Genomic DNA, 27,988 nt, shown 5'->3' on the forward strand with positions numbered 1-27,988 from the left:
AGTACCAAGTCCCAAAATATCTCTGGTCCCTAATTGTACTCGTACCTACACAAGTTTTTCTTTATTATAATATTTTTTTCATGATGTTGCATTGTTGGTAGGGCAAATTGACGGATACCCATTTTATTGAACTTAAAACTTATTCTTTTCTAGGCCATTTACAGGAAAACAGTACGGAATTTAGTGGAGGAGCTTAGTGGTATCGTCCCTAGTGCCAAAATTTCAACTTTCGAGCTCCAAATCGCAGTTTTTTCTTTTTCTCGGCCAAAACAAGACGTCTTCGTCTTTAACCCAAGTACTCGGCACAAGCGATATTAATTCTGATGAACAATGCAAAAAGTCATGTTGACTTGATAAAAACTTTGGAAAACACTGTAACCAAATATTAAGAGAAACCATCTTAAAAATCTAGTAATTTTGTAACAATTTACCGTAACATGTCGACACGTGTCGACACATTATCGTAACTTTGTGACTAGTTGCGACGAGCATATTTTTCATAACAAACATCAAAAATGTTTTTTCATAGTTCATTATTTACCAATTTAATCAGTAAATCTTGCTAAAATAATTTGTATTAGGATTAAAATATTTGATATTGTATTTAAATGGAAGCTATTGAGCACTCGATGTGCATCATTTTATATTTTTATTTTATTTAACAAAAGTTTTTCTTTCGCCAGAATTATTAAAACATGATATTACGGTGGCGCGTTGGAAATATCAACATATTCAAAGAAATTACACAGTAAACTTTTTTTCCCAATAAGATTTGAGCATTATAAACCATATTAATTAATGAAAACTAAAACTTTGTTTACTTCATTATCATTATCATACTTCAACCATCATTTTGGGATTTCTTGTATTTTGTATTATTCGTCGTGTCACTCACGCACGAGCCAACGAAATTGATCGAACGAATGAATGATTGAATGATTAGTGCGATCTCTGGTTAAAATACGGTAACAATGTTACGACACGGCGACGTAAATTAGAAACCAAATGTTACTTGTTTATTGTGTCGAGATCTTCCCCATTTTTAGTTGCAGCGACGGCGCTAACACGGAACGTCGACGAGATTATGTTTCGAGATAGATCAGTGTCGACACTAAGTGTCGAAACGGTTACGTTATGTTCGCAAAAATGGTTATATGGGTAGTCTGCTTGCATTTTAGTAGCTTTTACTAGCTTTCGTTTAGTTTAGTTGGGTGATGATTGAAATAATTATGAATTACCTTGTTGCATTTATATTACTTAAGCAATATTTTTGAATAAAAATACATTAGGTACCTATACTTTTAAAATGTTTTATTGATTACGCATGATTTAACGGAGGGCTCAAACCTTATTGTATTTATCGCAATTACAGACGCATTAAGTATCTATCTTTATTTCGCACATTTTTTTCTCAACTTCAATTAAAACTTTGAAGAGCCTAACGACATTTTAAAAACCAGTACCTAAAAGATGTTTGCTTTAAAAATGTTTTTTCAGCTCTTTATGGTTTTAAACTAGGTTCTAGTCTTTAATTGAATATTGATTACTTAAATAAATCTTTTATCACAATGGTATTTATTTATTTTTAAAAAAACTGCCACCCCGACCCACTTACCCTGATGGTTATCTGTTTAAACTTAATTGAGGAAAAAACATCCAAACCTACTAACTTGCAATAATAATATTAGTAGAGTGCAAAGGTGCATTTTACTTGAGAACTTTTGGCCATAGGGCCCGATTCTCCTAATTTTACTTAAGCGACATACGATTCACGTTCGACTCGATTCGACTGAGATCCAATCCCGACTCGATTACGATTGAAGCGTATGTGGCATTCCGCTATTTTTTCTTTGAAATAAACATTTTTATCCTTTTCTGTCATTCAATAATGAATAATTTTGTCTGCAAATGATTTACGATTGCAAAATGATTGTACAGCAAACTACCGTATAGACCAAAATAGCAGACCAATCGCACACCAATCAAATGTCAATCGAATACGATTGGTCTTTTATTAGTAGCAGAATGCCCGATATGGTTAAAACTGCTATTGCGATCATATTGCGATTCGATTTCTATTTGATTTTGACATTATTAACTTAGGAGAATCGGGCCCCTGCAGGGTCGATCGATCGTATGGGCGCAATCGGTCCTTAGATGGGAGGCGATCTAGGTACCTATCTATTTCATGACGAGTTCCTCCGTGTTTCGGAAAGCACGTAGGTACAGTTGGTGGGTCCCGGCTGCCGTTGGAACATCTTTAGCAGTCGTTACGCGGGTAATCAGAAGCAAAGTTTGACAACCAGTCTTACCAAGTCTTACTAAGATACTGGGTCACTGGGTTTTGCAGGCCAGATATAGACGCTCCATGTAAAACACTGATCCAACTGCATCCGAAGCCGATTAGATGATACTTAGTGCATTTATCAAATCCCAGTGCTGTTTGTAATTGTTTTTAATAAGCTACTGCTAAGCTCCAAAATAATTTTGTAAATGCCTAGACTGAATTTTGCAAATACCTACTTAGCTAAGTCAACGTAAAATAAATATACATACCTACCTACCCAATGACCTATGAACTACCTACCTTGGTGCATGTTTTTCATATAATTAATAATTATTTTGCCACCTAAGTCATGTTTATTACATAGGAATTTTACAATACCTAGTCTATTGTTTTGATATTTAAATAGCTTTATTTGCAACGTTTTGAATGCCTAACTAATCGGTCAAAACAATTAATTAATGTAGGTACCTACCTAATGCTGTGTAACGCATTTTTATATCGGCACACGCTGCAGTTTTGATGAATAACAAGTGAGCTTCTAGGTACCTACTTAGCAATTTTAATGATAAATTAAATAGGTACATGCGACCTTAAAGCACCGATATTAGAAATATTATTTAATTTTCCCAAGCTTACTAAGAATATTGGAATTAGGTAGGTACGTCTTTTGCATCGATCGAAATAGGTACTCCAAGGTTGCATTCAAAATAAATTAATAGAAAGTTAAGTAGGTCTCAATGTGTTAGACAAATCAATAATGATGTAGGTACCTAGGTGCCTATAATAATAGATGAATAGAGGTACCTTTCCCAATTAATGAGGTCGGTTTCCAGTCTAATTGGATGCAGTTGTGTAGGACTTACCTACCTACCTACGTACCAGTGTTTTATACGCAGCGACTGCCTATCTGACCTACTAACCGATAGATGGTTACTATTAACACTTAATTAATGATTAAAAAACACATTTTAATACAAAACATAATTTAATCAACTTCATTTAAATTATGTACACTTTTGTTTATAGTTAAACAGTAATTCCGATATTTCTATAAATAAACATTAAGTTATGTATTAGGTAAAGGCACTAAGTACATTTTCCGTAATAACTAATAATAACCATTGAACTTCCTTGTACATATTAAACCCTATTTTAGCTGAGAAAAAATATATCATGAAACAAGAATTTAATAAACATTGTAACTACTCACGTTTGCACAATTATAAAAAAGAAAACTATGAATTTGGGTAGCTAGGTAAACATAATTCGTAATTTCAACTGTAATTTCAACTAATCAACCATATGGATAGGATAGTACAGACTCCTATCAAATGATGCTTAGATGAGAACAATCATTAAATAGAAAGTACATGAGAAATAAGTTTCCCATTTCACAAACAAGTTTTCATTCAACTCCGTCACATTGTCATGTCTGGCTAGTATTTCGTTACGAGTAGGTACATAAAAACGGAAAGCTATAGGCTGTTTAAATTCTTTACACGATATCTTGATTTATCAGAAATTATTAAACTTAATACTACACAAGTCATTGATCACGAGACACTTTTATTTTTCTTATAGTTCATAATCAAACAGGTCTAAATAGCATATCCACTACACCATTCGTACGGTAGGATAGTCGTCTTCACCATTTTCATCGAGTACCAACTCCTTTCCATATCTCTGTAAAAGTTCCAAAACAATTCCGTTGGTCCATCCGAAGCCAGACTGAACTATATACTCTCCACCACTTCCATTCTCTCCTGGCTGTACACAGCTGTACTTCTCAAACATTTTCCGATACTTGGTATAGCCGATGTAATTCGCACGAATCCAAATTTTAACTTGTTCCCTTGCCAACTTTCTCGCTTCTTCGTAACCGCTTCTCTCCAGGCCACCGATCATAATGCTCTGGAGTGGAGGCCAGGTATTCGGAAAGTCCCACTGTTCACCTGTATTCAACAGCGAAGTGGGTATGCCGCCGGGGAAGTTCAACGCGCTGGTTTTAATTAAATATCGCACCAATCGCGAAGCATAAACGGGTGCAGTTGTAGGCTCCACAGCATCTGCCCAGAGCGGTGTGGCACAGCTGGGGTAGAAGTGTCTCTTTCGGGATTTTGCCTTAGTGTCGTAGTCATACCATGCACCGTCTTTTGGGTCCCATAAAACATTATCGATTGCAACCCGCCAGTACTTCGCTAAACCCCACCACTTCAGTGCATCTCGTCTATCATTCAGCTCATTTCTAAGGTCACCTACCATTTGTAAGGCTCCAGCAAACATAGAGTTCAGATCAACCGGTAGGATACGCGAGGCGTGAACGTCGGTCAAGTTATCAGTAGTCACATTTTCTGCGTTGACAAACCACCTTGACGAGAAGTCCCAGCCACTTTCCGCCGCGCTCCTCATCTCCCTATAAAAATCCTCACGCCTATCTTCAGATAGTACTCGGCTGCTTGCATAATCTTCGTAATATGACTCGGGACGTGGACCAGTGTCGTCTTCATCGGACATGTAGCGTAATAATCTATATTGTTTGCCCTTTACGTCAACTGTTAATTTCTTCTTCTCCAACCAAAAATACAGCTCCCTTTCTACAGTGGCTATGTTCTGCTTGAGCCATGCGACATCACCTGAAGCCTTGAAATAGTCATACAACATCAGGGTAAGTAGAGGCGGTTGACTTCGTCCCAAATAATAAATTCTACTGCCGTTCGGAATATATCCTAGTTTATCAACTAAATAAATGAAGTTTTCAATCATTCCCTTTGCAGTCTGCGTCATATTACTAATCAGAAGGCCACGTATGATCCAGTACGAGTCCCAGTAATATAATTCTTTGAACCTCCCACCAGGAACAATGAATCCGTTAGGCACGTAGATAAAACTGTATTGTTCAGAGTTACGATGAACATCTGGCGACACTTTCCTGCCGAGTCCTGGCCATATACTGATGATATCCTTCGCGAATTGTCTCAGTTTCGGATCAGCTATCTCATTAAGAACTGGTGGGTTAGGGTCAAAATCAGGCGGGTTCCAGCTAAAAAGCTCATCTCCATCGATAAAATTAGCATCTACAAATGACCTAATTTGTTCTCGAGACGGTTTATTGTCTGTTTTCTTCATAAAATATGTAAAATTGGCCAAAGTTTCAATTTCGCTGTTTGCAAGTCTTAGATCAACGAAAGTCTTCGAGTCGGGAAATATTCTAGCGAGCTGCACAGTCCGGAGGAGATCCCCGCCGCAGTAAATGGAAGAATTGCAGACGGAGACGATATTGATCGCCTGCGCGCACGCACCCAGCAGGCCGAGCACCGGGTACAGCGGCACATACCGCGGCGAATACATCTTGAACATGACTACACACTCACTATCACAATTTCCGCCTGACGTTAACTCGATTGTGATGGGAAGCGCGCGATATCCGCAGTGTGTAAGTGCACAGCGTACTCCGGCGCGAATCGTCGTCGCCGGCCGAGTGGCCGCCTATCCGACCAGCAACACCCATTAAATGCATTTCGTGCATCATGAATTCATGACGATCATTTGTCGCGAGCGCGTCGCGATCACTGTGCGCTAGGTCGCCGACCCATCTCAGCTGATATTGCACCGATCACTTTTACTACTGCAGTTGTTACTATCGGAGCATTGCACGCTCTAAATTACAAGGTCTTTTCGTTTCTTAAAATAAACACACGCGTGTCCTTCCCCCAAAGTCGGAACGCAAACTGTGTCACATTGACATAGACTGTTGTCTATGTTTCCTAGATAACCAATCCACAATCTTGAAGTAGCTGTGTGTGTGTGATGCTGGCTAATGTAGGACTAACGTTCAGCCAGTATAAGAACTCATTTTCAACAACAGCTCTAAAATACAAATCTACTGGACAAGTCTTATATTATTTAGGTACGGTACGGTGCAGTTTCTCTGCGAGTTTTTTTTTTCAATATTGTGGTTATTTACCTATATTATAACGTATGATATTTCTATAAAACAAAGATAAAAACAGATGATTACGTTTACCACATACCTAATAAGGTCAATCGCTAGACTTCCTCGTTTATTATCGGACTAATAATATTTGTATAGTTTATTAACCATAAGTTTATTTACAGTATTAAAGGCATGTACGTTGTTAAAACTGTTTGTTCATCTGTACCACATCCATGGTAAAGGCATAGATTACTATAATAATTACCTACTTGGTAAAGGTTCTGTTTGCTGATCCGTTATCTAATTTTACTGGTGATGCTGCACTTTGTGAAATGCGTCTTTGTCACGTTTAACGGCTTTACAATATTGCAATGATGACCATAAAAGCGATAACAGTACAACCGTTGTAAGCTTACAATAGCTATTCTGCTTACCTCATTGCGGATAATGATAGTTTGATGGTAGGCATGACTAATGTTAATCAGCGACATCTATGGGTAGTTTTGAGAACCGAATAGGCTGCGTAAATGCATAGTTCCAACGTAATGCATGGCGTAGTACATAGATGGCGCTAAAAGTAAAAAAACTACAATGTCCATCAATGCATGAATTCATTGGGGTGTGGGATGGACGAGGTAATTTAGATTTCTGTCCTGACTAACAGACTTTGTCAATTTTTAACGGTCAAAAAAGTGAAATTGTTGTTAATAAATCATCTAAAATTATATATTATTTAACTTTTCAAAATGTAGGTACCAGATCTTCGCGTTCAAGCAAACGAGCTCTTCTCCTTTATATCATTCGTAAATACACATTACAAGATTCAGTAGGAGGAGGTGGTGTGAAATAACTAGTGCCTCGGGCCTCCTAAGGGGCCAGTATCCAGTCAGCCTCCATATGAAAGTGTAGGTACCGTAATTATGTTTTTTTTTTGCAACTAATTCGCAATAGGTAGCGGTACCCACAGTATTTTTTGCCGCCATTTTTTGCCTAAAGCCATTAAAAATATTGATTGCGAACGTTACATTTTTTACTTCATGTCTAGGCAATTAATTTTTAGCTTAGTAACTACCTTTTTATATTCATAACTGGCAAGGTATAAGCAACTCTATCCCAAGGGAATAAGGACGTATGGAATTGAGTGGAACCGTGAGAAATAAAAAATAAAAGAAAGATAGACATATTGTAGACACAGCCTTTAATTAATGTAACACAACATAGTATTTATACGGACAAAAACATGATTTAAGTACGGTCAGCGTCAAAAGTAGCTGAGCAAAACAATTTTTCAAAAGTGCCTAACAACGTAAAGGGTCAAAAAAAATAACAACAAAAACGCTGTATTTTTTTTTTCTTAAAATCCTAAACTTCAAAACAAGTAGGTAGATGAATACTCTGGAAAGTTACTGAAAACACGGTGTAAAGGAATTTTGAAAAAAAAATCAGCTACTTTTGAGGCTTAGCACTGTGCTATTTATCTACTAGTGATAACTTATGAAGGTATGTATATGTTGGCATGACATTTTATTAACTAAAAGCCTAAAATAAAGTGGATAAAGTGTCAAATGAATTATAATAAAAATGTAACGCCACTTTAAGTACATAAGTAAGTATAAGCTTACTTAATCAATGTCATATCCTACACAGGATATTTTTTATGTTTCATGAATGCGCAAAAAACTTAAACTAACTAAGAAATAAATTAAATACAAAAAAAGCAATCTAGTATATAGGTACTTATTTATAATGAAAGAAGTGACTAACATATTGTTTGATCAAGTTCAATGCATTTTAACTTAGGTAGGTACTTCACATGACATAAATAAATAAACAATAACTTAATACTTAGACCTATTGCAATAACTGTTAAGCAATAACGCTTAACTGTGATATGGGGTAACATTACTTTATCTTCCTAGTCATGAATACATATAAATATTAAAATATAAAAGTAAAGTAAATAAAAGATACTTATAAAAGCAAGTCCTAATACTCACGACATTTTCAAAAAATATTTTTGTCCGTATACTAATTTAAGCTGACTAATAAATAAAATTCGATACAACAGTACATAATATTATGCTTAGGTATAGCGGTAACTTATTTCTAACAATAATTAAGTACTTAGAATAAATGGTAACGGTTATGCTAAACATTTAATAAATGCCTACTTTTGTATAACTGTAGGTTATGTTCTAGAATAAATAACATCACAAATATTATGCATTTTACCCTGATATACCTGGGACTATTCAATATAATTGATATATGGTATAAAGTTACTAATTAAATATATTTTACTAATTGCCAGACTGGCAAAACACAACTTTTTGACGCTAGAAAAGTTCTTTCGTTGGTTATTAACTTTTCTAAAACTAGATACTTAAGTACCTGCCTGACCCATTTGCCATTGATGGCAAATTAATAAGTGAAGTATTTTTCTATTAAATTAAGTATTGGGAAATACGTTCTGCCTCGTCCGAAGCACCTGAGTTTCTTACAGCCTGTATAACGCTGTTGTAGAGTAAATTGTTCTAACATTATCCGCCGTCACACGGTCGGATTATTGCCTAATATTTATTTGTATCTTGATGGCACCGTTTTAGTCAGAATCACTTAATTTAGTCAAAATTGTAAGTTCACAACCTTCACATATTATGTACTAATGTAGGAAGCTATAAGTATTTTAATAGTGGATATGAAAATTAGGAAATTGTTCACAATATCCACGCCTAGTCATGCACTATTATTCGTATTGTTAGAGTCGTCGGCTGTTAGCTGAGACCCATATTTATTTAGAAATTCCAGTACGACGCCGTTACTCCAACCAAAACCGAACTGCACATTATATTCACCGCCACCGCCGAACCTGCCGGGCGTCTCCGCATCGTACTTCTCAAACATCTGCTTGTACTTCTGGAAGCCCCAGTGACAAGACCTCACGAAAGTTTGTGCTACTTCCTGCGCCAAAGTAATAGCCTCAGGCGTCCCGATATTCTCAATAGCAGCGACTTCGATGCTCACCTCTGGAGGCCACACATTGGGGAAGTCCCACTGCTCTCCACTCCTGATGAGCGACGTGGGTACACCTCCGGGGAAGTCTACACCTCCGGATTCAGTGATAGCTTTCAAAATCCTGTCAGCATTGAGTTTCAGAAAATCTGGATTAACGGCATTCTGCCATAGCGGCGCAGCGTTAGACGAGTAGTAGTATCTGCGATGTAAATTGTCCCTAATATTGAAGTCGTACCACATCGCATCTTGATCGTTCCACAGCACTGCCTGAATGTTGTCTCTCCAGGTTTGTGCTAGCTGTCCGTACCTAGCAGCTTTTTGCGGGTTCTTTAAGAGGGCGTGGAAGTTTGACACGTACTGGGCAGCTCCGGCGAAGATGGCATTTAAGTCAACGGGTATGATGTACCGCGTGTGCAGATCAGTTAAAGTGCCATTGTTACTACCGTCTGGCATGAGGAACCAACGCGTTGAGAAGTCCCACCCGCTCTCAGCAGCACTTTTGATGTCGATGTAGAAATTGGTGCTGTCTTCTTCCGAAAAACCTTCAGTGTTGCTGTAGTCCTCATAATACGATTCGGGTCTAGGGCCTTTGCTTGGGGCGTAGTATCTAAGAAGCGTATAATTTTTACCTCCTCTGTTAACTGATACCACTCTATTATCCATCCAGAAGTCCAATTCTTTTTCTAAGTATGCGATGTTATTTCTGAGGAATTCGAGATCTTTGGTATACATGTAGTAAGTAGCCACCATGGCATTTAACATAGGAGGTTGACTACGTTGCTGATAATACCATCTGCTACCATTAGGGATGTGGCCGAATAAATTCAATAATTCAATGAGGTTTTCAATCATTCCTTTAGCGGTTTCTTGCATTCCACTTATCAAAAGACCTTCAATGATCCAGAAAGTGTCCCAGTAATAGATTTCCTTGAATCGGCCACCGGGTATTATGAATCCATGAGTCAGGGGTACTAAACTAAACTGATCGGGCTTCTGGAACACCTCTGCTTTAACTCTCCGAGCCAAAAGAGGCCAAATATTATTGATGCCTTTGCCAAACTCTCTCAACGCATCGTCCTTTATTTTAGCAAGAAATGCTGGATTGTCACTGAAGTCTTTTGGCTGCCAAGGCTCCAGTTCGTTGTCGTTGGAAAAGTATTCATTGACGAATTCCATTAACTGTTCCTTGGTCGGGTTTTTGTTATGAAGGTTGAAAAAGGTTTCGAAGTCGGTCAAAGTTTTATTTTCATCGAAGTTCATTTGAAGATCTACGAAGGTCTTGGAGTCGTTGTAGAGCCTCGCCATTTGGATTTGATGGAGCAGGTTGCTGTTGCAGTAGACGGGTTTGGTGCAGGTCTGCGGCAGGTCTGCGCTGGCCAGCCCGGCCGCGGCCGCCAACAAGATCAGGAGTTCTCGCATCTGAAACAATTTACAATATCCATAAATCAACACGTCTACAGTCAAAATGTGAAAAAAACCTTAACTAAAATAAAACTTTTGGAATTTCAGTGTTGGGAGCTAGATAGTCCTCGGTTAAAGATGAAGAAGTTCCCCCGGGACACGGGTTAAAATTAAAAATTAAAAGCATCAAAATTCGTTTATTTAAACTCGTCTGCAAAATAGCATTTTTCGAACGTCAGAAATTAACAAAAGACAAGCCCCAATCTTTGGTTAAATCTATGTTCTATCTACCTATCTAAATTATATTTTATGTAAATTATGCTCTTTTATATTTTAAGTTTTATGTTTATATATATTTTGTATATAGTATTTTATTTTAATTTTGTATAAGTAGTTAAGTTTGTATATATGTATAGTGTGTACATTGTAGAAATAGATTATAAAAATAAATATAATACAAATACCTATCTAAACCGATATCACAGATCGATCTAATTTTATAAGCAACATTAAAAATACCAGAATTAGTAATACCATGTAATACCTAAATATATGTCACTAAAACCTATAAGACGACGATGATATAACTAACTATTATATAATCTGCGATATAACACAGATTGTTTTAACACGTCCTTGTCAATTTTACTCGTGGAAAGCTGTGTCTAGATTATTTATAGGTCATGTCTGCTATCGTCTTCGAAGCGTGGCGAATTTGTTATTACAACTATGTCATTATTACATTTTCTACACGATTCATTCATTTAATGACTCGACAAATGGTCGCAATTGTAATTATTGTTATTTTTAGATACAAATGCACGGTGAATTAGACACAATACAATTTATTGAATAAACCTACGTTCGACCCACGTCAGCGCTGACCGTCATTTGTGCACTATATTCAGACTTAAATTATTTTTGAGCTATTTTTCAAACCATTTACTGATCATACTTTTATAGTAGGTACATAGGTACACGAGCGTCTGCCCTCGTTTGGATAAAATAAAATAATTATAGTAGTTTAGATATAAAATAGAATAATAATAGTCGATAAACAGTTTGACAATAAAACATTATAATTATGAATTTATTATATATTTTATAGTCAAAGTGCCCAGTAGTAGTGCCAAATCAAAGTTTTAAGTAGGTCCTAAGTGTAAAATGGTGTTTTAATTTGAACCCCAAAAACACATAATTCAAAAGTAATTTTGCTCTTGCTCAATTTAGACATATCTTTATTTAAAGCAATTTGCAAAAACCAACAGCCATCAAATTTTAATTAAATGTAAATAAATATTATGCTTAAATCGAAATAAAAAAAAACATAGGTAATCTCAGGCTGTTTTATTGCGAATTCATAATATTGAAAGTCCAAAATGCAAATACCTACTTGTGACCATGAACTGTCATTTTACACCAAAAGATTATAATAATTGTTTGCGGGGTCAAATTAGCATTGATTTGCATTATTGCGAATATATTTTTCCTTGATGTTAAAAAAATACATTTCTGTTGGTGCCTTTTACGATTTTTGATCTGCATTTAATTATGAAATGAATTTTTGTTGTGAAAAAAAAACACAAAATTAAGGCAGCTGCTACAAAAGTTATGAAGTTTTAAGACATGTTCATCCTACTAATTTATGACCGCGGAAGTTTTAGAAAAAAAAAATATTTCACTGTGGAAAGGTACTATCTTCCAGAGTAGGTAGGTATTATCCCGGTACGGGCAGTAGTTACCTCAGGACTCGGAAAAACGGCTAGCATAAATAATGTTACCTACATAATCACACAAAAATCATGACATTACAATTTTATCATGTAAAAAGTTAAAAACAAATCGTAAAAGATCAATCGACCGTAACTTAACACAACGTGCCTGGCCTCTGTGGTTTAAACCTTTTTGTTAACTACGATTAGAAACGAGCAATAAAAAATCAATTTTATTAATGGTTTTTCTTGATTACTTTGTTATCTTAACTGTTAGACTCATCTTAAAGTAACTAAGTATTGGAACCTAGGTAGGTATATCATAGGAATGAGTAAGTAAAAATCTTTCATTAAACTTCGTTATAATTGTCTGCTGCAGCGCTATTTAATGAATGAATGAATAGTAGGTAAAATGAGTGCTTTTATTTACCTATCCCAGAAATCCTAAAGGTATTAACATTTTATTGTCCATAATTCTTTTAGATAATATTATTTTTTATGTAGTTAGATATTATTATTTTTTATATAAAATACAGACACATTTTGTATAACTAGCTTAACCCAGAATTGGGAGATGTGTTTTATCTGTCTTATAACTAAACTGCATAACGATGCTCTTCAAAAACAAAAGGCAATTGCCTTCCGAAGGGAAAGGAAAGTGCGTCGAGAGAAAAGCATGCAGGCGTCAATTAGGTAAGCAAATGTGACAAATACCTCTTATTAACGAAGTTAACTCACTCATTAAGTAGTGTTGCTTTTCATAAACGCACAAACACTATTAAGTAGGTACCTATATAACTTAAGTTGTATTGAATTATTATGATAAAAGAGATCTTTAACGTTTTAATTATGCGAACAATATTTTTTTTGCAAAAACATTGTTTATTTCTTTATTTGTGTATTCTCAGAAGATGGAAGATTGATTGATAGAACTTCAATGAATATTGGGATGAAGTATTCTAAAATTTTCTTTTATGATGTATTGAAACTTATAACCTAGAATCTAGAACTAAGTAGACTATGGATGGTGAGGGAGAAATCCTAAGGTAAAGTGATCGCGTGATCAAATCTCGGATAAAACAAGACGATGGTGTCAATAGTAATGTTTATTTCCTTCTCAGTGTAATATTTATTACTTCTTAAACCTTCGTTTTTCACCTCTAGTGCAACAATTAAAAGGAAAATCTATCAATTGATGTTAAATTAAAAGTAAGTAGTTAAGTTGGATTTGTAGTGAAGTAATCAATTTTTGTTTAGATACAGTCCGTAGCATGTCGAGGAAGCCTGGACTATAAGCCTGAAAACATCAACCCACATTGAGCGAGGGTGGTGGTTAACGCTTAATCCTTCTCCGCGAGACAGGAGGCCTATGCCCAGCAGTGAGATAGCTAGTTTTATTTGTGTGAAACATTGAGAACTAATGTTTTTTTAATTAAAATTACAATCACAGACGTTACGTTAACATTATTTAATACGTCCGTGATAGGACTGAACGACGCGATTATCGAGACATTACATCTCACTGTCAATTTATTACCTAATCATTTATTTTTATATCGATGCCAGAATTCTCCTGAATGAATATCCGTATTTTTACTTCTGTATGGACTATTTATTATTATTTTTATGATTTTTCTGGCATTTATTTCATAGGAAAGGCGCGAAAGCCTGAGACTGCCTAGAAAAAAAGGATTATTCCGCCAAAATTATACTATTGATACCTACATAATATCTCGAAGAAATCCTTTTCAGTATTGGAAAGATTAGTTCTAGGAGGTCCATCTCTTCCATAACCTAAGTTCTACAAAACTATTATAATGACGGGAAATCTTACTGATTTAAAATGACGAACACATCTCTGAGTGCGCCAGTACCTCGTGAGATACTTTTACTCGTATTGATTACAACTAACATTATTATGTATTACAATTACGCAAGATAACTAACTAGTTCAACTGGTTGTATGTTGTATTCAATGCTGAGACGAATGAAAGTCGCGTCTTCATATTATGGGGCAAACCACGGAGGAAGGAAAGAGCGGAGATGCCGTAAGGAAGGTAAATCAGGCGCCTCTTGTAGGTCATGCAACGTAGACGTGGTCAGTTACTAGAACTAACAACACGTTCGGGTACCTTTTCAAATCAAAACCAATCTGTCAAAGATAGGTCTTGATTGATTGGTTATTTTACTTTGAAAATAATGAACGCTTAACGTTCCTCGTTCCCCGAACACACGCATTTTGGCGCGCTACTTTCTTAGTAGATTTTGCGTTGTGACATCTCTGCTAGTCATTTTGTTCTCCATGGACCGAACCCTTCAAGCCGGAACACATCAGTCTACCTTTAAACTGACTTACTTTACATTACTATTGTATGGTCTTATGTCATTTTGACGTAATGAGGTGGTTGTATATTTAATACTGTTACATAGTAAGATCTTACACATAATGTTACGAAAATTACCGAAAAGCTTAAAAGGGTTTCAAAGGTTTAGATAGTCACTGATATGCCAATCCAATTTTACTAAAATTATAATGTGACAACGCAGAACATTAAGAAATTAATGCACAGCATCACGTTACGACAAAGAATCATAATATCAAAATGTACCAACAGAAATTACTTTGTTAATTTTACGGGATACAAATACAATACGGTACGGTTTTGTAACACCCTGTACCTACGACAAACTTACACACGAGAACATGATTACATGAATTATTGTTATCAGCGTAAATAATTCGGTGGCTGTTCTTATTCTTAGTACCTACCTAAATGTAATTTTTTTACTAGTCACACCTTCGCACCCATACTTAATCAATTTTTACGTTGCTATTCGTCGACTTATTTAAACTTATCTTACTTACTGGTATGTTTAAAAGGTAAAGCAAATTGTTGGGCTAGAATAATTTTAAATGATAAAAAACTTTTCGAAAAAAGCTTCACAGATAGCATAAAGTACTACGTAAAAACATAGTGCTTCAGTTATAACAGGCCACATTTGCATTATTATTATCCATATACAGAATATTAAAAAGTAGGTATCATTAATAACAGTGTATGCAAAAAAAAACTACTTGATTAGTTTTTCTATACCAAAATTCAAAAGAGTCAGAGTACAAAATCTTAGATACGAAAATAACCTGTCAAAGAATCTTGATTTGCTGGATATGGTGCTAAACATTTCATCATTCAAATAGTGTGCGTGAACATAAACTGGTTTTGATCTTAGCTGTACACCACTTTTTATCAATACAGACTTTAGTGCAAAAAACAGAAATGAACTGGCCGTTTCCACGAACGCCTAGATCTGTGTTTTATTTATTTTTGCTATAGTAAACCCGGAAAATATTAAGTAATACTAGTTGGTTATAAATAAGACGTTCAAGGATTTTTAGCGTCAAAATGTAGTGTTTAGATTAGCAATAGGTATAATTATAGCAAATGGCGCACGAGGCGGTCTAGCCGACATGATATGTGGCGCGTGTAGAATCAGCGGTCAATGCGCTGACTGACGGCCATTTTGGCAAATAAATAGACGTAATTTTTGTTAAAAGTCTAGGTCAATAGCTGAAGATTATGTCATAAAACAAAATACCTATATTTTCATACTACATTGGCCCACAGACATACGTACACTTTTTTTAAGGGAAATTATCAAATGACCCCTCCCGCTGTTGATGCAGCATGAAAGAGTCTGAGACTCTTACTGACTAAAACCCACCAGGTCCCTTCTTTATTGAGCCATTTAGATACCAGAGCCGCGGGATCTAATTCTTTCGAACAATCCCGTAGAGCCGGCAGGCTTATGGCACTGTGCATAGGTACATTAACTTGCATTTACAAGAGTTGTGCAAATAGTTGAACCATCTACCAGGCTTTTTTTTTTCAAGCCTGATACAGGTTATATATGGCTTAGTGAATTTACTAGAGGCCACAGGTGAAAATGCTTTTGATACATGATTAGGTAAAAATTAAGTCATTAAAAATTTACTTAGCAATTTATTTTCATTTTTAAATGCTAATGTGACCTAATAGAATTGCGCATATGTAGGTAGGTATGCGTTTATTTAAATTAGGTATTAGGTAATCTATCAATCACACATTATAGGTATTACGCAACTTATTTGCAATTAACAAGTCTCCAAGTTGAAATTTTAGCGCGTGAAAGGATTATTTTGGCGGAAACGAGTACTTGTGACCCACTTGCGAATAACCATGGCCGTTTCGAAGGTTGCCCTTTGAAGACAATCAATCTCTTACAAGTTATACATAGTTGAACCTTCGTATATGTAGATATCTCGTAGATTTTTGCAAGAAAACGGATGATAGAAAAAAAGAGGAGAGGTTAGTTTTGAAGTAGGTACTGCAAAGTACTAGGTATTTACAAAATCTAATTAATTTCTTTAACTAAATCCTTGTGGTCTGGTCCATATTAGCTATAACCGAAAGCCATCAGTTACAGATTACAGTTACAGCCTTTTTATCGTCCCACTGCTGGGCACAGGCCTCCTCTCACACGGAGAAACGATCATCATGATGATATTATTTTTTTTTCACAGAAGGAACTTAGGCCAGTTTACAGATACTCAATAACAATACCTGCTCAATGCTCATGGCAATATAACCTTTTTGCTATAAGCATAGAATATTTCCCTATCGTACGCCCTCGCCCTTGCTTTTTTATCATACAATCGATGTTCTCGTGACGTTTGGCGAATGCTAAGCGTGACTACAAAACTTGTTGTACAATAAACCGTGGTAAATAAAAACATAGATTCATTAGTATTATTCATAACAAAGTAAAATTGTATGCTTGACAGATAAAATTGTTATTTTCACACAAGCTTCCGCCTGTACGTACATTCATCTGCATACCGTGGAAAATACTCCGAGAGTCCGAGTGACCTAACGAGATAAAGTAAACTTCAAATCGGTCCAGTGGTTCCTATACTATTAACTACAGGTCCGATTAATCTCATGAACCACAGGTCAGATTGTTAGATAGTCCAATTATCAAGGAAGACAAAGAAGGCAAAATAGGCAACTTTGTATTCGAAAACACGGAGTAGTTATTCCCACGGAACTCGGGAAGCGAGACGGCAGAAGCTGTTTCAAAGATAAAATAGAGTGACCATAAATTAACCATTATAATAAAAAGATGACATACTTAATAAATGTCTATGAAGGATATACTAACATTCATTGATACTGGCCCTAAATGATGACTGATGGCTATTAAAATGATGACGCGAACTTTTTGAAGAGTGCAAACTGCCCATTGTCCATCCTAATCACTCATTGTATTCTTGTGTAGAACAAATCGTATGTATCTTACTTAGATTTATCTTTATGTTCTATCAAACAATATGTCTAGTGGCGTACCGATAAAGATCTTATCTTAAACAATAAAAACATAGTATTTTCTTTTTATTTCTTTTATTGATTTTCCTGTAGGCAGTAAGTATCTGTGCACTGATCGAAAAGACAGAACCTACCTGAAGTACAAAAAAAAATATTTCGAATATCTTAACTAGGCGTAGTATTATTATTATGGTTCTCTCAATAGCATAATAACCCGAAACCAGAAAACAGTTGAGTCAGTTTCTTACGTTACTGAGGCGGAAGAGCAATTTTCCGAACACGTAAAACCATTGCTGATCATTGTCAACCAAGGAGTACCGAATCAAGGAGGAAAACCTCTTTTCCTTAAAGTATTTGCGGTTAAATGTACTGGTCATTCAATCGTTTAAGAAAAAAGTAAAACGAAGTTTTGTAACTGAGAAATACCAATACGGTAGTTTCCAACGAGTCAAATTCATTACTTTTATTTAACTGTCAAAAACTGTCACTTTCTTTGCAATATGTATGAAAGCGCAACTTATGACGTCACAGATTTTTCACATCAAACTGGATTCTTATTTAGCTTATATTATCAATAAAAAAATTTAATCAATTATTCCATCAAAACGATAAATGGAAGTGACATTATTTTTAGATGCTTCACTAAATGAATATGACAACGTAATTTATTTTTGACCTAGTCATCCACCCAATTCTTGCATAAATTCCCATCTTATCCTTTTCCGTAAAATAGTGTTGTAAATTACTATCCTCTATTGTTTATGTTTAGCATTAAACAAAATGAATGGCGACTGCTATGTTCTTTATTCAAAACTCACGAAAGCGCGAGTTTTCAAAATAGAACGATGAAACGTGAAAAAGTTTGTGTTGCGTTCCGTTCCCAAGACCGAAAGGGTAGGTAGGCAGTTTGCACCCTCATACGTATACTGGCTTATAAATATCTTATTCAATTACTCAACTACCAAGACGGGACATTTGTACCAACTCTGACGTACCTATTTCCTTCTTTTACAAGAAAAGTAACGAAATTAATCCACATATCAAAATCACGTGCACAACAACACGACAATGTTACAACGATCAACACTTTATGGAAGTGTCCCAACATTGTTATCTCTGATGTTATTGTGCTCAGTTGTTACTGTCTTTCAGCTATCGTTGATAAGATAGACACAGCAAAGTTTACTTGGTACTTCCATTTCAAGTGTTTTGTATTGATACTTAGTTACTAACTCTTCTAGTGGACTAGCTTATCTAGTTTTACTACCAACTTGTGATCACGTCGTCATAATAGTTTTCTGTTAACCAACAATGCATATTTTTTATTCTAAAGTTGTCATTTCCGGGAAATATACGAAACGATTTTCACGGTAGATAATGAAAATAGCTACTTAGTTTTACTCATAGGTATATTCGTTTATTTGGGTTGCCCGGGTAACTGGGTTGAGGAGGTCAGGTAGGCAATCGCTCCGGAACATCCTACTACATCCGGTTAGACTGGAAGCCGACCCTAACATAGTTGAGAAAAGGCTAGACAAACGATGATGATGATGTATTGCAAAATGGTATTACTCTTTTACAATTTGACATTATTTCTGTTTCTTTGCGTCAATACTTACAGACGCTATGTTCCTTTAGTTACCTTTTACATACAGTTAACAAACAATACTAAAAACCGCTTAAAATTAAGTGACTTTTAAATATCCAGGCATTAGCTGAAACCTTGTTCAAGTCATTATGTTTGTCTTCAGCAAGGTTTTACATTGTTCCTTCCCGTTTTGTTCATAGAGAAAAGAAATACTTATCTATGGCGTTATAATCCTGCTCGTTGCTCTTTGCTAGACAAAAACCATTTAAGTAATTGTTTATTTACATGACACGTATTTTTTAAATAACCAGAAACCCTGAAACTGAAACTTATGAAATGCCACATGCAACCTCGTCTGTTTTATTTAGTTAGTATTATTAATTCATTTCTTTCTTTCTTATAGGTAGGTACTGTAGAGATGTAGTCTTAGTTAGATACTTACCTACTTTTTGGTGTTTTATATTCAGTTCCTGGCCGGACAATGATGTAAATAGATTCGATTTGAAATAGAATAAGTTTTATATTGAAGTGTGTCACTTCACCCCCGAGTCAGAAAATAAACCAAAGTTAAAGTTCCTTTTAATGTTTTAATTGAATATCCTGAAGATCCTTGGTCCCTAGCGCGCCACGCGCTAAGTAGGTACATATTCGTCGATCATTGATTTGACACGTAAGAAAACTTAGACGATTAACAGCCGTACCTAACGATAAAGTAGTTACCAAGTAAATTATTTCATTTTGTCCTTTTAAATTTCCATTTACGCACTAATTCTGTGTAGGTACCTACTTACCTAATGTGAATGACAAAGTGAATCCCCGACATTCTGATAATTTTCCTTGTAAGTAATTTCATAACGTTCTGGTCAAATTACGATGAAATACCATTTCTCCCTTTCTTATTATTTCCTTCTTTAAGTTTGTACAGGAAATTAAAAATCATATTATCTTAGAATGTGTTTGTACTCATAGATAAATGGCATCGTGGGGAGCAAATACATACATGTAGTTATCTAAATGCATATTACAACAAAGAAAACAAATGCATATCACACCAAATAATTATGTATAAGAGATAGAAAAAAAATCGCTCATAAAATTAACTACAAATCCAGTTACAGGTAATCAAGAAAGAAATAATATGCTATATATAAGTAATTATTATTGATCATTAAAAAACAAATAAGTTTCCTTATTCAGGTTTTAACGACTGCGGCTGTAAAAAGGTGAGAAAAAATGCTTATTTAGTAATTTATTCGAAGATCGCAAATCCGTATTTTAATAATACCTTCCTAATGATTTTATGGTAATTACCTTATACTTAAATCTTAAAGGACCAACCTAAAGTTATTTTGGACCTGCCTAAAATGATTTTTGCCCGATGTTTTTAATTAACTTGTGTAAAAATAAAAAATGCATGCCAAGAAGGCAGCGTGTGATTTTTAATGATGTTACAAAAATACGTTCATAAAACAATTATAATAATGCTAAAAAATACCTACTTATCTCTTATAGTGTTGTACTTTACTCTTATAATCTGCATTTTCCTTCAACTATAGGTATGTAGTATAGTACCTAAGTTACTAAACTGGCATGGTTGAAAGAAAATGAGTCCCAACTAAATTATAAAGGGAAATAAAATTAAGAAAAGTTTGTTGCCATAAAAAATGTGTAATTTCGTGTTGCCCTTTTTATTCCTCTCTATACATGTTTATTCTATCATTCACTTTTGCATGACATCTTTCAGGATTTTTTTCATTTTCCTTGGTCCACCAAAATCTCGTAAAACACTAGTTAAATATATACTTAGTTGTAAACATTTTTATATGACACAAGGTATCCGGTCTCGATATACCCGGTCAAAGGCGCAGAGGCAGGCCACAACTGCGGTGGTTGAGTGTCGTAAAGAAAGACATGGCAATCTGCGAACTCGAAGAGGAAGATGTCCAGGATAGAGCGAAGCGGAAGAAGAAGATACGGAAAGCGGACCCCGTCACAAGACGGGATAAATATCAAGAAGAAGGAGACTAGGTAGGTAGGGTAAACTGGGTACGGTTGTGCCAGGGTACGGTAGTGACAGTCGCAATTGTAACGAAACTATACGTAATACGGGGGAGGGGTGTGAGGGAGAAAGACGTGGCTCACAAGCCTAAACACGTTCCCCAATATTGCGTTAGCCGGCGCAGGACGTTGACGTAAGCAGGAGCCCACATTGCTTTTCAACAATCAAAAGTAAGTATTTTTGTTCGATTTCTTTTCCTAATTTCTGTTATTTTTAAACAGATAGATTATCTTGTTATTTTTTTCTTTAAAAGTTGGACATTAATATTTAATTACAAGTGATTTCTTTTTACGTAAAGTATTTGGCAAAATCATGGCGAATTTTTGTTTTCAAAATGATGCGTTGAGTACGATTGTGACAATTTTTTTGGGTACGGTTGTGACGAATATCTATACATATAAAAATCTCATATTATTATTTTTTGCTTTAAGATGTCCAGAATACGTTTGTGGAAGACCGGAGAGAGCAGTATGATGTAAAAAAATATAAAGATGCCGATGAAGAAGCGAAACAAGGGATTTCGTAAGTGTAGCACAAGCTACAAGCCTTTCTACAGCTACAAGTTTTAACAGAGTAAATGTTGTTTTGTTGATTGTTAAAACTATGTTTGTAAGCTTATTAGGTTAAACATTTCTACAATAAAAGATATTATAGACCATTTTGATATATGTTTATGCGTGTCCCAACCGCCCTTGGTATGTGGCCGGTTGTGACACTTTCCCATTTTTTTTAAAATTGATCTTATGAGTAATACATTGTATTAAGGAACAATATATTAGTGTTTTTACGTACACAAATGTCCAAATTGCGATACAAGTTCCTTTTCTGGGAGCTAATTAGTAACATAACAAAATTATTGGTGATCAAACGAAAATTGGCACAACTGTACCCAGTCTACCCTACTAACAAACAAAATTGCTAGTCAATATTATGAAACTCGCAACTGTTTGTGAATGCTCTTAATTCGACGCCTGATAAAAGATTTACGATAAAGATGATAAACCTATCTGTTCCAAGGTCGGCCATCTATTTCTGTGATGCAATTTATTCAACGTCTTTTGTAATTTATAGCTTTAATTAGCGTGGATAAACTTATATTTGCTTAGGGTGCGTAGTATCTAGTAGTATGGTACGAAATAGATTGCTAGAAATTGCGATGAAAGCTATTATGTTGGAGGTCCGTCTGCACTATCTATACTCATATATAAAAGCTAATATTAAAAAGCTCCGAAACTACTGAACCGATTAGATTTTAATTTGCAACTTTGAAAAGCTAGACTCTTTCCGAGTAACGTATCACTGTATTGGCCGTAGTTCTCACGGCTAGTACTAAATAAGAAATCTACGGCCTAAGTAAAACATTATGATATGCTATGATATGTAAGTATGTAAATTACGTAGTATGTTTAGGTAATAGGGTACTCGTCATCGGAAATTAAATTGCTCATAAATCCGTCGCATACAACGCAGGGTAATTTGTGAGATAATTTAAAAAATGACATTGTGTCGCCTTTTACATTATAATATAAAATATGTAGATAATTACATAATGACTATAATATATTAAATAATATTGTAGGCGACAACAGCAATTTGCGGCCAGTATTTACTCAAAGTGACGTGTGATTTTATTTAAAAGGCCGAAAATTAGAATTCGTCAAAATCCAGGGTCATCAATCAACTATACATATTAGTTCATACAAAATTGGTTGTCGACACGAAGCTAGAAAAAAGAATAGGTACCGCTGACAAACTAACGTACCTAGACTGTGTGAATGTCGTCACCGAATTATATTTAAATATTTTTGTTTCCGCATATTCTTAGTACATACAAAAGCATTGACATTGACTTTTATTTCTAAAATTTCAGAAAATCTGAAAGAGAAAAGTGTGAAAAATTTCTGATAAGATTTCTGTAACTTTTAACGTAGGTATTATAGGTATATCTTAACAGAAAGTGCATCGTAATATTCGTAAAACGCAAATGTAATGTGGCTTAGTTCCAACAATATAAAAATTAATCAACAGGCGAACATTTTTACGACAACTTTAATTTAAAAATGCACCATAACTAAGTCGATTAGCGATTCGATTAGTCAAATAAAACATGAAATATTGTATTCGGAATTCGCCTAGGTATTCGGCTCTCGGCTAGACTAATTTCGCCGAATACACTTACAATTGTGTTACATCACTAGTCACATCAACGGAGTATCATTAGCTCTCAAGTTTAATTACAGTGCGAAAATCTGCGGCCGCAAATTGCCTCTAATTAGTATTTATTTATAGCTGACCGATGTACGTATAAATTGTACCGTACAATAAAACTGACTTTGCATTGTTACTGCATTTTTTGTTACTTCAGCCCAAAAAAAAAGGCTTATGTTTAACTGATCACCAGAAATAGTAACAAATAGCAGACAAAAATAGTAAATGATCACCAAAATGAAACTCGCATTTTAATGTAAAATGATAACCAAAGTTTTAACACTTTGCTATCCTATTTAAGTGAAATTACTCCAAAATAAATCATGTGCAAGCCAAAAATAGTAAATGATCACCAAAATTAAACCACCATTTTAAAGTAAAATGATAACCAAAGTTTTTACATTCTGCTATCCTATTTAAGCAAAATGAGTCCAAATAAATCATTGTTATCCCAAAAGTAGTAAATGATCACCAAAAGTAGTGAATGATCATCAAAATTATACCAGCGTTTTAATATAAAATGATAATCAAAGTTTTTACATCTTGCTATCCTGTTTAAGTAAACTGACTCCAAAAAAATAAGTTCGGCCTGATACAATAAATGTAATAACATTATGGGGACCCTTTTCCTGCACTAGGGTGGAAAATTGTCTATATTGTATGCCTCTAAACAGTGCGATAAGAGTGTGTTTTCGAGGGAGTGTATTGAGAAACACATTCTTCTTCTTCTTTCTCCTGCCCTGTTCCCAATTTTACTTGGGGTCTTCGCAATATGTCATTTACTTCCATTTTCCCCTGTCACTCGTCATACTGACACTCACGCATGCATTGCAAGCCGGACACATAACTTAATATGGCATCATAATACTTTATTTGATAATAAGCCTACATTTTATGGCAATCACAGTGACTTTTTTAGGCAAAAATAATACATTAATTTGGTCGTCAAGAGTTGGTGATCATTTACTAAATTTGGTGGTCGAATACAATTTCAAGTGAAGTCGTGACTAAAATAGCTGGTACTATTACATTTTTAGACTTTATTTCTCTGGTGTTCAGTAGATTTTTCTGGTTGCAAAACTAAGGGTATCAAAGCATTTTATGGTGGTCATTATATTTGTTCCCAAAAAAAAATGTGCCAAAATTTTGTGTAGATTGATTGTGTTTTTTTTTTCATTTGATCGGGACACAAGTGTAATTTATCCTTAATCATAATATAAATCACTCTATCTGACTGTCGTACTTCTAAGGCTTTTGGTATAGGCTGATAAAAGACATTATATAGGTAGGCTTCTTTCTCTGAGTGCGGAGAGTAAGTATCGGGACGTGGATGCAACCGCAGGCTATATCTATAGCTAGTCATAGTATAATTCAAAATATGCAACTTCAATTTGTAGTAGATACATAAAAATGTTAAATAATGTATATAATACGGTTAATTAAATTCAATAAACCTTAACTGTGTATTTTAATGAATAGTTAGTACATTTCTACTTACTACTATCTAGTTTTTAAATATGCTATTGTTTTAATATCAAAACTTAGGTAATACCTACTTAATTATATTTGCGGTAAATCAATTTGAGTATAAATAGAAATTACTTCATCCCATTGTTTTAAGAACAGACGTTTCAATGTACCTACATAGCTACTGAATATTTTTTGCTTGAGTTCACTTCTTACACGAATTCCCAAAAAGGATGAAGTTCTCAAATCATCGGAATATTATTATTTTATTTAGCTACGAATTTTAACAAACTATGAGCATTTGAAACCCGCTTAGTGTTTCGAATATAAATTAATCATAATTTATTAGAAAAGTAATGACGTTCGAGCATTGTATTGTTTTAAAATTGCAAAACCAATGACAGGTTCGCGTTTGGGCAGCTGGCAGCTTAAAATTATGTAAATTGAGCACTACATTGATTTAGCATTTTTCTGAAGTAAGCAATTCGACTTCTTGTGCATTTTTTCATAAAGATCTTCTCGAAAAATTTGGTTGTTCGAAGGCTCTACTATTGACATCATAATAGTAGAATAGTTAAAAAATTGAAACAAAACAAGTTATGTACCTACTTCGCATGCGTGAGATCAATTAAAAAATGCTTAATGCCTATAACCCTGATTGGTGGGAGGACTCAAAAGATCGAGAGGTGTGGAGGCAAAAAAAAAATTTGCGCGAACTGTACCTGTTTGGGGAACTGAACAAAATTTTGGGCTCGTTATAATACTTAGACAGATAATAATTAGGTACCTATTTTAACAGTAATTGTCCAACCGTAAATATAATAAACTTCTCGTTTGTTTTGGTCGTTCTAAAGTTAAAGTTCTATGTACGTAACTAATGTTTATGTAATAGGTAAATCATCCAAAACCTAGTAACCTTTACGTTTTTAGGGATTCCCCAGAAAGTAACCATTCTAATTTAATTCCATTGTTTTGTTTAATTAATAAGATTGTTTAACAATAGTGACGTATGTCAGTTTTTTGTGTAGCCTTATCATTTTGCAATTAATTTGTCTTGTTTAAATAAGGCAAATTATTCCTAGCATGGTTTATTATTCGTTGGGTTAATCCTAGGCAGATATTACATAACTGCACTATATTGATAGGTGTTATGAATGTTATGAATATTTTTAGCTTTTTCCCGCATTGATTTTGGGTTATTTTGGTCTAACAAAGCAATTGTCAGTGTACCTAGATTTCCCCAGGTGAATCATTTTAGGTTTAGGTAACTGTATTTTTGTTTATGCAGTTTTTGCAATATTCCACTTGCTATAAATTCTACAGGAATATTGTAAAAATATTATTTTATTTATCTGTATTTTATTTACTTCAACAAACATAATTTTAAGTTATTGACCGTCTTCAAAAAGCCTGTAAAGGAACGGCTGGAGTTTTGGGCACAAATTGCTTTTTTTTACGGAAATCTTGCTTTTTTTGGCCGGGTAGTTTAGAAAGTCCACAGCTCAAGGGGGTTCTAAATGGATTATAAAAAGATAGAATTTTCGTATGTAAACTAAACTAGTCCAGTATTTATTCCAAAACAAACGACAAATTATCGTGTCGGATTATTTGTGTCGGATGCCAAAATCCGATATAGATATTTTTTTAATAAAAGCGTGGTAAAAAAGCTTCCTTTTTAAATTAATTTATTTGAATACATAAATTAATTACAATTATAAGCTGTCAGGGCGGTCTCATCTGCATCCTGTTTGAAAACCTTCGCAAACCCGGATAAAAAAAGGCTTGGTAAACGTACAAACTAACACTGAAAGATTTTTTTTCAGATCAGTCCAGTAATTCCTTAGATTAGCGTGTAAAGACACTCTTCAGGTTTATCATATTATCTACTAGATATAAATATAGATATAGCTATGTCTAGATGTTATTGCATCCTGAACCTTGATAAGTTTTTTAATAGCACCAGCACGAAGAATATACAGGATGCGGAAAAATTAAAAAATGGTCCGGCGTTCGAGAAAAATGTGCGAGAATTTCCGCAACTTTGTAAGTACTTTGTAAGTATTTTATGTTGAGTACATTTATTAAGTTTAATTATGAAATAAAATATTCTTCTTTAGTAGGTAAATTTTATATCATTAAAATGTCTACTTGTACGAGTTTAAAAAATGTTTGTTCAGAAATCTTTATACTCAAGTGCATCCTGTTCAAGGTAAAGGTTTAGGTTCTTTACTAGGTACTATGGTTTGTAATTAATTATTAAATGACTTACGACCTAAGAAAATACACTTAAATATAACAATATCGACTTACCTTATATAAGGACACCATTCACTTCACAGCTTACAAATCACAACTCGTCCAGACAACTCGATATATCGATAAAATCTCGAATAAATTAATAAATAAAAACTAATATTACTCTATTTCACTGGTACAATTAAACGATCGTCTCAATGGTTATCGATTGTTTTATCGATTCGACATTTCGTCGGAATAATCGATTACATGCGCACGAGTCGCGGTCGCGGATACGACTGCGCGAGTGACAGTGACTGCCTTGAGGATCACTCGTGAATAGGTGCAAGGTGGCAACGACAACGCTTTTATACTATACCATACTTGATAAGAACATCGTGCTTACAATAGCTTAAAATTTTAATTAGAACGGGTTTTTTGAACACCCTTTGTATCCTGTAGGTAGGAGTCTCGTAATTAGATTAAAACTTTTTGATAGGTATTCAGGGTAAATGTTGTTATGAAATCTTGGGTTATTTTATTTTGTCTTTTGCAAGGAAAATTCATATCCCTCTATTCGTTAGTTAATTTTTGATTAGTATCTAGGTAGGTAGGTAAACCAGTTTTTATCGAAACCTAGTAAGTATAGTCCTTAGAAAGAAAGTTGTCATCAAATAAATAATAACACAGCCATTTATAACCTAAAGGCAAAACTGGAT

The 27,988-nt window shown here is 34.6% G+C and overlaps 2 protein-coding genes and 1 long non-coding RNA gene across 3 annotated transcripts in view; 1 reads left to right on the forward strand and 2 right to left on the reverse strand.

Moving 5' to 3' along the window:
* LOC110379007 (galactokinase) overlaps positions 1-11,623 on the reverse strand; it is a 95,018-nt gene extending 83,395 nt beyond the window's left edge. The window contains exon 1 of the mRNA XM_064039897.1: positions 11,613-11,623. The gene's annotated coding sequence lies outside the window, so the exon portion shown is untranslated. The remainder of the gene's footprint in view (positions 1-11,612) is intronic.
* Positions 3,869-27,638, reverse strand: LOC110379190 (uncharacterized). The gene is made up of 3 exons (XM_064039904.1): positions 27,345-27,638; positions 8,966-10,655; positions 3,869-5,736 (listed from the first exon to the last, which is right to left on the reverse strand). The coding sequence occupies exons 1-3, from the start codon at positions 27,360-27,362 to the stop codon at positions 3,902-3,904; spliced, it is 3,543 nt and encodes a 1,180-aa protein (XP_063895974.1). The 5' UTR covers positions 27,363-27,638; the 3' UTR covers positions 3,869-3,901.
* On the forward strand, positions 21,333-22,017 carry LOC135118310 (uncharacterized). Its single transcript, XR_010277506.1, has 2 exons — positions 21,333-21,529; positions 21,791-22,017. It is a non-coding gene; the product is annotated as an uncharacterized LOC135118310 (long non-coding RNA).
* Positions 27,639-27,988: the final 350 nt, after the last annotated feature.

This window comes from Helicoverpa armigera, chromosome 2 (assembly GCF_030705265.1).
Source record: "Helicoverpa armigera isolate CAAS_96S chromosome 2, ASM3070526v1, whole genome shotgun sequence".
Taxonomy (NCBI): Eukaryota; Metazoa; Arthropoda; class Insecta; order Lepidoptera; family Noctuidae; genus Helicoverpa; species Helicoverpa armigera.

Excerpts from the sequence above, each read along its gene's own strand:
- LOC110379190 (XM_064039904.1), bottom strand. Across the intron at positions 5,737-8,965 it reads CTCTAACAATACGAATAATA|TACGCTGTGCACTTACACAC; the intron begins GTGCATGACTAG and ends TTCGCGCCGGAG.